Source organism: Aythya marila, assembly GCF_965140915.1.
Source record: "Aythya marila genome assembly, chromosome: 2".
NCBI classification, from domain to species: Eukaryota; Metazoa; Chordata; class Aves; order Anseriformes; family Anatidae; genus Aythya; species Aythya marila.
The window spans coordinates 152,949,790-152,962,236 of record NC_139043.1 but is presented as its reverse complement, the minus strand read 5'-3'; the positions used below and the strand labels follow the sequence as shown (position 1 = coordinate 152,962,236).

General features: G+C 40.0%; 1 protein-coding gene across 2 annotated transcripts in view; it reads left to right on the top strand.

The window, feature by feature from the left end:
- The window catches only part of TRAPPC9 (trafficking protein particle complex subunit 9), a 453,151-nt gene that overhangs the window by 33,166 nt on the left and 407,538 nt on the right, over nucleotides 1-12,447 (top strand). For both annotated transcript variants that reach the window (XM_082754768.1, XM_082754767.1), the window contains 2 exons: nucleotides 5,724-5,850; nucleotides 10,656-10,801. In XM_082754768.1, coding sequence (XP_082610894.1) covers nucleotides 5,724-5,850; nucleotides 10,656-10,801 — 273 coding nt within the window. The remainder of the gene's footprint in view (nucleotides 1-5,723; nucleotides 5,851-10,655; nucleotides 10,802-12,447) is intronic.

Genomic DNA, 12,447 nt, shown 5'->3' with positions numbered 1-12,447 from the left:
GATACTGAAAAAATGCTTTTTTGAAAGGATTGGAAAACTCAAATCTGTTAGCTGAGAGAGCTGGCATGTTTTCGTTATCAGCTTTCAGACAGTTGTCTCGTTCTTTAAACAATGAAACTGGCCTTTTCTCAGGCAAGAGGAGCCTCTTCATTGCTATTGCTCAATATTACAGTATTACTATATTAATACTGCTCAGTGGTTTACATCCTGATCTTGTCCATACAAAATAAATTCTGAGATGTTTTTCAGAGAGCACAGACATCTGGAGTTAGCTCAGGTACGGTGGAGAACTAGGTGCTGAAATTTTAATGGCATTTTTCTGAACTCTCACTTGGGCTGTGTCAATTTTTTGAGATTCCATCCCAAAATATTTCCGTGCCGGGCGTGAATTTCAGACTCACTGTGACGTAATGTGTACACGTTTTATGCGATTGCTAAACCCTCTTGTATTAAAAGACCGAATTTCCAAAAAAACTTGATGTATTTAGGCAGCCTCTCCCCATTCTTTCTTCCTCTGTGGTGGTCTTCAGAAGCAGAGAGCATTATTCTGACACAGACAACTCCTCTGCATTTCGGCTGTGGTGAAACCAGGTATTTCTCTTTTCCCTCTCCCCTGCAGCATTAGGAGTAAAGCCAATGATTGCTCTTTCAAAGATGAACTGTTACACGGCAAATAACTGAATCCCCTCGTACTCAGTCCTTCCTTGTAAGGATGGAGCCACTTTCATGAATAGATCATTATGAAAAGCAGCAAAGTGGGTCTTATCCAGCTCTCTATGGCACAGATAAATTATTTTCCTATCGTTCCTTCTCTTTTCCATCTCAAATTGTGAATTTTATTAGTTTTAGTCTCCGCTGTATTTATTTAGAGATTTATTTTGCTTGATTTCTTGGGTTCATATACTATAATGTCTGCCAGCGCTTTGCTTTTCCCCGTGAGAATATCTTTTGATTTTTTTTTATAGACAAAAAGTGGCGTGGGGATGTTCAATTTGCTCAGTTAAACGCGGAGATCAGAGATGTGAAGTTTGTTCCAGGTGACACTTGCAGTGTTCCTTTCAAAGCAACTGGCTTGAGACCCATGAGCAGTTCGAAAGCAAGGTTAACTCGCTCCACGTCTTGCTCTTCCGAAAAATATTAGAGGTGCGATTTGCTACAAATGTAGAAAATGCTGTCAGCTAATTCCTCTCAGACTTTATGTAATGGAAAAACTGGTGATGCTTGCCTGCAAATTAGAGGAGACCTGCTCTGTTCTGCTGAATTAAACAGCTGAAATAGTGAATAAGTGGGTTGATCGGGCAAGTCTTGCTAAGATGCTTCACTCACAACGTTAGCTTTCTTGTGGTAGCGAAGAGGGATGCGCTGAATGTACAAATAGGATCCTTAACTGTCCCTCGGCATCTCTCCCGAGCTAGAATTTGAGGGACTCTTTGCAAGGTCATGAATACCTCTGCATGTGTGCTGTAAGCTAGTGATTAACTGCAAGGTAAAAACAATTTGTAGCTGATTCTTCATGAATACTCACTGCTCCAGCTTTTGTTGAGGGTCTTAAAACATTTTCTGGCCTTTCTGAATTGCTTTTTTTCTTTAAAGGATCAGCAGCATCTCGATGGCACGGTGGTGCAGATCGCCGCAGCAGCAGGCACTTTTCTATCTTCTCCAGTTGGAAGGTGGCTCATCAGGCAACTTTCTGTTATGTGAAGGGAAAAGTTGCAGTTTCTGGGTACAGAAATTACCGTTTCTTGTGCTTCTTCTGCTGTCAGACTGACTGTTTTCTGTCTTGTTCCTTGTAATTTGTCAAGGAGAAGTCTGACACTTTGTTCCTGAGAGAGTGGGGTGGGCCAGCTGGCTGCCACTTGACGGAGCTGACTGCTGCATGAGGTCTCCTCTGACTTCTTCTCCGATGCCATTTGCTGTTTTCAAGGGGGAAGGAAAAGCTCAGCCAGCACAAACAACCCTGGGTACCAGCTTTTTTTTGTGTTAAACCTCAGATTCTGGGCTTACCACCAGGGGAAAATTGAAGTCGGAAGGCTTGTAGCTGTTTGTTTCCTTCCTTTCCTTTTCAATATTTTAGCAAGTTGTGGAAGGAACCAGAAAGTCATTCGTCTTTCAGTGCAACTGGCAGGTCAGACATAAACCGTTCCCTTTCCTCAGTCTGCCTTGCTGCAGATTGCTCTGCGAGGGACAGAAAGATCTTCATCAGTACAAGACCCACCACGTGCTTGCCAAAATACACTGTATGTTTAATATTTGACTCCTTTTTAAGGGGTAGTGGCTGTGGCTGGGTATATTCTACATTTCTTGAGTTAAAACAATTGGTTTCTTCTGATTTTCTCTGTTACTTGTTTGTGTGATATGGTTAAACATTTGGTTACCAAAGTCCTTAAAAATGTTCCCATATAACTGACCTTCTTCCCTGTCCTCTTCAGATTTTTTCAGTGGCTCCATAATTGGGAAATGTTGCTTCACGTTATTGTGAAACTGGCAAAAAGACTTTTTTTTTCATATTCAGTAGCTTTTAGTCACAAATGATTTCTAACTCTGCAACTGAGGCTTTCAGATTTTTGCGTTCTCATCTTAGAAAAAGGCTCCAAGCAGGTTTGGGACAAAACCAAGTTGATTGTGTTGACGTGAAGTAGTTAAGCAAAAAAAATACCAATAATATTGGTGGACTTGCAAAATTTTCAGTTATCAGAAGCGGCAAGAACATGGTAAGGAAAATAATTCAGTATGAAATAGGGGAATTGCATTATGAGGGTATAATGAGCACACTGAGATGCTCGAGTGGCAGTCCTGACCGTGGCTTTGTGCAGCTTTGTTTTGGTTGCAGCCCTTTTATGATCCCGAGCTTTCAACGAGCCTGCAGAGAAATTGGAGAAGAAGATCGGGAACAGTTATTCCACGTGAGAAAATAACCCCTCATTTCTCACTCAATAAATCAACCGCCCTAAAACCTGCACAAGAGCATTCAGGGGGGTTTCCGGGTGCGGGGCAGGCTTTTAAAGCTGTTGAGGCTAATTCACAGGTCAGAGGATCAAGTGGCGATTGCTTTCCTGCTGACACACACAAGCACGAAGATGCTAGATGGGCAACCACCTCTGAGTGCAGCCGTTTTCCATCCCTTCTGTCCAAAGAGGAAGAAAACTGCCAATAGGATGGATTTTTTTCAGGTGCTTTTCTCCTAGAAAATGGCAAATAGCATCCTCAATGCTGTAGCCTGAAGTTTGTTATGAAAATAGCCTGGAATTGCTACAACTCCTGGCTGTGCTATGGTGTTCCGAGTGTCTGTGTATGTCTAAAACATGTTTTCTGGAGTTATTTCGTACACCCCATTACAATGTGGTGAGTAGCCTGAGACTTGTTAGTGGAACAGAGACATAAGCAAGGCAATTTGTCATTTTTATGGAAAAAAAAAAAAAAAAAAAAGGCAAGCACAGGTGTGGAATGGTATCAATAGCATGTAAGCTTCAGCATCTCATTGCTTGGTCTGACAGGCAGCAGACAATCTAGGAAATAAACAATCAAATGCTTTATAACAATAAAAGGGGATCCTACTGCTTAGTTCTCACTGGGCTTTATGACTCTGCATTGAAAATCCTTGGATGAATCCTGAACCTTGACGTTGCTGAGCTGAGCGTGTGGGATTAGCTGTCTCGCAGCAGCACCTGGTGAGATGTGCTCTTCCAGAAACAGGTCCAGGACCTCCCTGAGCCACAACCATTTTAACCTTAAAGGAGAAAATGATCTGATTTTCCCATTCCTCTTGTCACAGCTGTATCCTTCAGCTCCTGTTCTTTATTATTGAGCGTGCTGTTTCTACTTACGGTGTTTTGCTGTTATTACAGGTCTTGAGGAAGATCAGGCAGGCAAAACCGAGCAAGTTAAGAATATTTCTTCCCTGCCATGTCCTGGTAAAGGAGAGCCCCCTGTTTGCGTTGTGAAAGTTGCTGATTTTGTATTTCCTGACAATTCACACTGGGCAGGAGCTGGATCTGCATCTGTAAAGGAGCAAAGAAACGGCTTCAGGATGTTGTAGAATCATTCACTGTTTGTAAATCTGACAGCTCACTGCTGTTCTTATGTTGAAATGAGTAGTTCAGTATCTCACACTTCACTCTCCCTTTAAATGAAGCCCTCCTTTATCTTTTAGGGGGAAAATATATGAATAAGAGAATCTTTTGCATGATGATGGTGTATATGGCTGCTTCTGGAAGTTGCTCTGCTGCATTTTGCACTAAAAAGGAGTGAAGTGGTAATAACTTGGAAGGAGGGTGAGGTGCGGATGGCCAGGAGGCAGCAGCAACTGCCTGAAATAATGGATCAGTAGAAACACTGCTCTGACTTCATCTCTGATGGCCACCTAGTCCAATTTAAGCCAGGACTGTCACCAGCTGTGGTCTTATTTTAGCAGCATCTTGAAAACCTTCGGAGATGAGATTCCACAGTCCTCAGGGCAGTTTCTCTGGGAGCTGCTCTTGCTCTGCTCTGCTGAAGGTTTTCCAGATACCCAATGTGAGCCACCCAAGCTGCTGGCTGTGGCTGGTGCTCCTCGTTACACCAGCTGGCCCTGCTGGGAAAGGTTTGGATCCACCAGCTTAGTGGAGGTGCTGATTAGTTTCCCCTGGATGCGTCTCAACCTCTCTTCATGGCCCACGGGCTTCAGATTACTGATGGTAACGTTCCAACCGTGCCTGATTGCACCTCAAACATTTTTGTGCTTCTGTAGCTGGGGATCTTTGGGACTTCTCACTGGGTTTGCTCCTGAAGGCACGCTGTGCTCCTCACGGTGCCTTTTCTATTTTGTTTTATCTTCATATATTTAGATTTCTGGGTATTTTCAAGAAACAATATAGTTATTTGATAGTTATTTGTACTGGTAGCACACGTACAGAGGAACATGTACACTGTACCTTAAACCAAGGTAGGTCTCAGTCTTCAGCTACCTCATTCTCACATCTAAGCACGCAGTTCCAGGTTTGTTTCTGTTTACAGACTCTGGTCTCACCAGACAAATACAATTTTATACTCATATATATCCCAATAGATATTTTTTTCCTGGAGACTTACTCGTTTGAATAGGTGGAAATAAGGGATGAAATTCAGAATTGTTTATTATGAATATGTATGTTTGCTTGAATGTTCTTTTACTTTTACATAAAACTAAAGAAAAAAAATTCTTGGCTGTTACAATTTAGCAGCATTAGTGTAATTGTTTTAAAAATTAGGAAGTCCTAACACAAGATAGCATGAAAACTAATTTGTTTCTCCTTTGCAATTAGTATTGTTTCAGCTGGTGTTTGAGGACAGGGCTTGTTCACATAACGTCGTTCCTATCAATAACCTTTACGTGCTTGCTCTGGATATTTAGATTTTCTATTTCAATTATAGAAATTGTTGTTTTGACAAGTAAAAAACTAATGAAGGGTAGGTATACGCTGATACTTTAAAAATTCTGAAAGTCCATAAAACTATCTTGCTCATTAAAGACCATTTAAGTAGCTTTGGTCCATCCATTGAGGCTTCTGGTGCATAATGTAAGCGTTGTAACGCAGACATTTCTTGGCATTCCATTGGAGATATTTTGTAAAAATGCAAAAAAAAAAACCAAAAAACAAACAAACAAAAAAACAAGTAACGCTTCAGGTTCTAACTTCATGTTTAACTTCTGTTGCGTGCAAGTTGAAAACGTTTCTGACTCTCTTTGAAACAAATTTATTTTCTAGAAAAGAAAGATGTCACGCAGAGCTTGGAAAGCTACACAGCAAAGTGCCCTGGCACAATGGAATTCATCACTCTGCCAGATGGTTTGAAGCTACCTCCTGTTCCGTTCACCAAATTGCCTATTGTGAGGTAAGACTCCAAAATGCAATCTTTAACTTTTCCACAGGACCTGTCAGATTTTAAAGGATACTGGAAGGATGTAGTCTTCTCAGTTTACGTAAGCTGTTCACAATAACATGAAAAAATGTCAAAATGTCAAATTGTTTTGAGAAGTTCTTAAGCAAAAATAGAGCCTTTGAGTAGAAAATACTTTCCGTGGTCTTTAGTTTCAGAAGGAGAGAGAATTAATTTTTTTAAACTGTCAGTCAAGAGTTTCTGATACAATCTAAGAGAAAATATTTTATAATTGCAGCTGAGATTTAAGTTAGATACCTGACCACGCTGAAAGGCCACTAGTTGGTTGCTGTCTCCATCCACGGAGCTTGGAACTTGGCTGGGACTGAAGCCTGTTGTAGCTGTTCCTTTCCAGATGTTGCATTTTGAGTTTGGGCCTTTCAGTGGCCTGTTCTAAACCCACATTGCATTTCGTGCCTGTGTTCCAAAGCCCACCACGCAGTCACTCCAGTGAGCAATACCTGGTTTAGACTAAAGCCTGGTATTTGAGAGAGACACAGAGAGAGAAGAAACAGCCATTTGGCATCACTGAGAACAGAAAATCTTTGTCAAGAAGTAGCTTTTGGAAGGAAGGGTAATTGGTATTCAGAAGAAGTATGGGGGAAGTTCCTGAAAAGAGTTCTTGGAGAGATTTGAGTTCTCTGTGGGATGTCATCAATGTTTCATGAAGCAATGTTCTGGTATCACAAGAAAATAATAAAATGTATAACCAAAGAGTGAAAAGTCCATTTATTTGCAGATTACTTTCAGTAAATGTCTCTGAAATTAAATCAAGGTTTTACACCAAGACTGGTTTTCATGCTGTAGCTACTTTTACCAGATCCTCTCTAACTTTTACTGAAGAAATACATGCTGTCTAACTCTTTGTAGTTCATTTGCAGTGATGTCTGCTCACATGAGCAATTTGTTGTGTGGGAGTTGCTCTCTGACGGCACAAATTTAACCTGAGCACATACCTGAGGTTGGATGCACATGGGCAACGCACCAGCGGGGTTCTTAAAAGTGTTTTGTCCCCTGCTGGGACCAAGCACAAAGCTGTGCGTCGGTTTGCCACCTAGGCCACATGTTATGTCTGCTCCTGGGGGAAAAATGCAGCTTCTCCAAGGTCTTCCAGCTTTGTCCTCTCAGTGCCTGGGCAGGATTTGCTTAGCAGTGAGCAGGTATTTGGGATGGCTTTGCAGGTAGCTGCTTTGTGTTCCCTGCTCGGTGGCACAGCACACGTTTTGGAGAGGCAGCTGATACCAGCTTCTTTGCCACATAACACACAGTGTGCACTTAGGATCCTAAATCTGTAACTGGCAGAACCACAGTTACACGTGGGAGTGGGGAAGTTGTGTGATTAATTTATTTTCAGCTGACCTTGAGGTAGATTTAATTCCACTGTAACTCTATGGATAGTTCTAAACTAGTCATCCTACGTACTTGCAGTCATGAGAAAGGTGAGCACATTTAGGTTTTTCTGCCCAAATTTGAATTCCTGCTTAAGGATGAGCTGAATGACTGAATCCCATTGTGTGGTTTTCCGTTGACATTACAGATGGTTGATGGCAAGTTCAGGTACTTGTCTCTTACACAATTTCCCTGTCTCCATGCTGAATATATAAAATAGATCCCTAAATACATCCTGAAGGTGAGTTTCTGAAGGCCAGTCAAAACTTTTGCCACCAGATTAACAATATTTGAGCGGGGAAAGGCTCTGCCTTTCTCCCTTAAAATGTTTTCTGCTCGGAGAGAAGCACATTTTCTATTTTGAGAACCACGTTACATTTCCTTGCTATTCCGATGCCTAGCGTTAAGAAATTGCTCACCACCCAGGTGCAGCGATCAGTGTGAGCTTTTGCTGACCTGGCTGCTGTTGGAGAGCTGCTGAAAATAGTTCCTGCAGTTCTGCCGCGGGGCAGAACTGAGGAGACAAACAGCAAGGCTGCTTAACAGGGAATTGCGGATCACTCTCCTCTTCCCCTGCCCCTTCTTCTTCTCTTTTGGAAATCCTATAAAAGCCATAGTGATAAAAATCCGTTAGCTGACAAACTATTTAGTTGCATTTACATATAAAAGCCTCCAGTTACATCTACGCAGCAGAGCTCATATATTTTACAGCTGTCCAGCTTGTTGGAAAACAGCTCAGTGCAGGACTGCAGCACTCTTTGAGCTCAATCCTGCTAATTTTCGAGACACAAATGATAAATGCGTGGCAATGGGGTTTTGGCCATGGTTGAATAACCCAAGCTTATGATTCAATCTATGCTAGAGCCCTCTAGAAACAAACTTCTACTGGTGCTGAGGTCTATTTACTGTTGGCGTTTTGTAGCCTATTAGTTTCTAATCCATTCAATGTGCGGTGCTTATTTTGGATGCAGATTTCTTAATCAAAGTACTGTCAAGCATTGAAATGCTTTGGTGAGGTCAGAACCTAGTAGCACTGTTACCTTTTTTCCCCCCACACCTATAAAGGAATTGAAGAGATTTGGCTTGGAAAAGTCTTCATAGCTCATTATTCATGTTAGTTAGCATTTAAAGTCTAGAGCTGTCCCTTATTTAAGTATTTACTCCTGTTATTCCATATAGGCAGATTCATTTCTATTTTTTCTACCACATTGTTTAACTAGAAACTCGGTCTACTATTGACAGACTTTAAACATGTTAATATTGTTATATATTGTCTTGTAACCTTTGGATTTTTTTTTAACATTTCAAATGTTGTAGTGCAATATAGAAAGCTTTTTTTTGCATTTTTAATTGTTTTGACGAAGCTCCAGAAATTAAGAGCACGCAGGATGGGAAGATTTCCATTGTAGCATACTATGAAATCATCATCTAGGATTTTTTCAAATGCAAAATAGGAGAATTTAATGTCTTTCTATTCTAATAGATGCACTGTTTACTTATGTAGAGTGTTTAAAAAGTATTTTCATTTCCCCTCTGAGCAAGTTTGTTTTCAATTAAAACATTTTATTTCCAAAGAAAAGATTTTGTTCTTCTGGGTGGGTGTTGCAATTTTTTGTAATTCCCAATTGTCACCCATCTGAATTCATTGGGGCTGGGCCCAAGGCTAGGAAATGTATTTTATTCAAGCTTTTCACCCAAAGGAATTAAAGAAGTTGCTGTATTCGGTGTGTGACCTGTGAGTTCTCCAACAGGTGGCTGAAGGACATTGCTTCCCCTGCTCTGCAGTGAGATAAAAAAGCTTACCCAACAGTATTTATGGAAGAGGGGTGGGTGAGACAAAGCATTTCTACACGGAAAATAAAATCCAAATGTATTGTTCATTTCCTCAACAAAGTGTCATTCACACGTTTTGCTTTAAATTGCATTCTAAATTGAATTAAAACCCAATCCAAGAGGTACTGTGCTTGCTTCGAGGAGCAATCTGTGATAGTTTCTCTTTATTCCCAAAGTCTGTTGGTCTGATGCTGACCCGAAGTGTTCCCAGCTGATAATGTGTGTTACATTTCTTGTTCCAAACTACTTTGGGTATTCTCCAGTAACTTCTTATCAGGTGTTTGATATCAGAGAGAACTCGTCTTGTGATATTCCTCTTAGACCTTCATCATTTTTAGCCATAGCACATCATCTGGGATGATTTGGGTTATTTTAGAAGCAAATTGCTTTCTTGTATGCATGCACTTTTTATTAGTGGGGATGTTGGTTGACAACCGTCCTTTATTGTGCTCAGCTCCCAGACGTGCCGAGGACTTGAAGTAGTTTTGTGTTCTCAGCATTAGGTTATTGTTCTGAAATGTAGTGTAATTCTGTGACTGTGGTGAGCGACTTCAGTTATCTTGTGTAAATGTTACAAAATTATTTTAACATGTAAAGAAGAATGTGCTTTTCAAAATAAATACATTTGATTTTGTTTCGGTGACCTGTACAGCTGAGGATGGCAAATCTCTTTCATAATCCTCCAGTGTTAGCCATTGTACTTGAAAAACTTCATAAAACACAAGAATTTAATCACATACAGCAACATTCATAGCCTCTTGGGTTTATTATGGCATTATCAAAGCAGTCCAGTGAGGTAAATTTTACTGTGACAGGTGAATGGGGGAAAGGGGGGAAGAGGGGAGCTCGTCTTTGAACGGGTTGGTGTTTTCTAGGATTCCTCTGCGTGACTCCTCAACTGATTTCTGGTCTCCTAGGGTTTGGGCTGGGCTCTCTTCCTGCTGTTACTTTTGCTGAATATCCACTAACATCTCTCTTGTTCATATTTCTGATATTTAGTCTGTAATTTCCCACCAGCAGTGGAGGGCCAGTGGTTTTCTCTCTTAGTATCACAGGGATTTTGGTCTAGCAGAGAGATGGTCTAATAAATCATCCCCTTCTTGTCTATTTGTGATTGCTTTATGGGCCTTCAACAAGGCCACTCCAATTCCTGTCAGATTTCCTTCCTTCCAGATGCAGCTCTTCACTCCAGCTGTTTGAAAACCTGTTTTATTCACCTTGAGAAGTTCTTTATTTGCATTACATTGTCCACTGAAATTTTGTTTGGCTTTTGCCTTGGGTTTAAGGTAAATATCTGATTGCTTTCTGCACTGGAGTTGTGGTGTATCTGCCATCAAGATGGTTTTGGTGTTCTGATACCTTTCTGAGGCCTTCCCTTTAGTTTTCTGGGACTGGTGTCATTTTCCTTTTGTATTGTAGCTGTTTACCTCATGTTTTCCATTTCAGGTACTTTAATCAGTATTTACTGAGTAAGTCACTTAATATTTATCGGCTCACTTTTAATACAACCTTCTGTAAAAGCTATTTTTACTCAACAGATCTGTGAAGCTCTTGAACCTCCCCACCAGTCTCCGACCTCACAAAATGAAAAGCCTGCTGGGTCAGAACGTGTCAACCAAGAGCCCCTTCATATACTCTCCAATTATCGCTCACAATCGCGGGGAAGAACGAACTAAGAAAATAGGTAAGGCTAAGAATATTTCCCAGGATTTCTCATTGTTTTAGTAAATCAGAAATTCTTTCTTGGTCAAGGAAAGCAAACCTGAATTTTTATTTGATTTAATCAGTTTTTTTAGCCTGTTGTGCTGAAGGAGCAAAGCTTTGTTCTCCCCAGTGATTTTGAACCTTTGAGACAGTTCAACCTAATTCAAAGTGAGGATCGAGTCACGTAGGGGATCAAATTCATTTTCAGAGGAGGTAACTAGTTGTTTTCTGCTCAAACAAAAGAGAATTCATACAAAACCTACTTCTAACATGTTCCGGTGGCAGTAGGCAGCTTGGCCAGTTGTGTGTGCTGCCATGAGCTAGCTGCAGAGTTGGATTTTTCTCTTTTCTGATAAGGGCATAAAACACAAAGACATTCAGATGAATAAGCTGCAGTTTTGGGGACAAAAAATGCAAATCAGCTTGACAGTGGTAGTTCATCACCCCTGTAATTTTTATTTTTGGTTAATAAATTGTTACTTTAATAACTAATTGATAATTGGGATTTTAAAATTGGTTTTCAGCTTTTTTCTTTCAGAAGAAAAAGAGAGCGTCTAGTTAATATCCTAGTTTGATTTAACTTAAACACAGAATGATTAGCTGATTAGTCATTTTCTGCCAGAGGATTATTTAATTTATTATAAACAAACTCTTCAGCGCAGTAATTGTGTCACTGGAAATAGATTAAAAGGCTTGTTTCAAATCCTGGATTAAGTTACAAATATTGGTAGTCCTTTTTGTTGCTTTTGTGCATATCACAAATGCATGATAATTTTTAACATGGGCATTAGTGTCAGCAGAGGAGAGACTCGTGTGACTTTGGAATAGGACTGATCGTGAAAACCTGAATACAGAAATGTGCAGATGGGTGTCTTTCTTAATTTTGGCTCATTATGATATTCTTTTCAGTACTGTGCAATCACAGTACTACTTTGATTTCAAAAAATTGCCAATAAAGGATAAGAAATTCTTAAAAATGTAGATCAGAAGGTGTATCTTATGCTATTTTTTTGGAAAACAGTTCGTATTTCTCTTAATTTGATAAAAAATAGATTGGGATTTAAATTTTCAACATTCAATCTCATAAGTATACCACTTTTTTTTTTTTTCTTTTTCATTTAAATAACATCTTATTGCTGATCCTGTCAAACAGGTGCTTTATGTAGTGTTCTTGTTCCTGGATGGATGCAAAACAGAGCCTCCAGTTTTGGTAGCAGCGCCGGTTGCTTTATTCATGTGCAGTGGGTACCACAGGAGTGTTGCATTATACAAAGTAGCTTCTCCTTTTAGTTTTTTATTTAGCATTAGGAGATGTCTGAACTGCTTGTGAGCCTGTGAAGCTTTTGTCTTTTGAAGTACATATGCAGTGCTTTCACTTGTAAAAGCCTCTAACGTTTGGTTCTACAAACAAAAGAATACAGAGAACAAAAGCAGATACTTCTTTGTAAGAAGCAGAGGAATTTAATAAACTTAGAAAATAATTAAAATATTTAAAGACATGTCTTTAATCTGCTTTAATTGCAAACAACGACAATAGCAAATGAACTGTTTGCTGTTATGGAAATATGTAAGCTGTATTCTGGATAACTCATTGTTACAGCAAAGGAAATCAAGTGGTGCTGACAA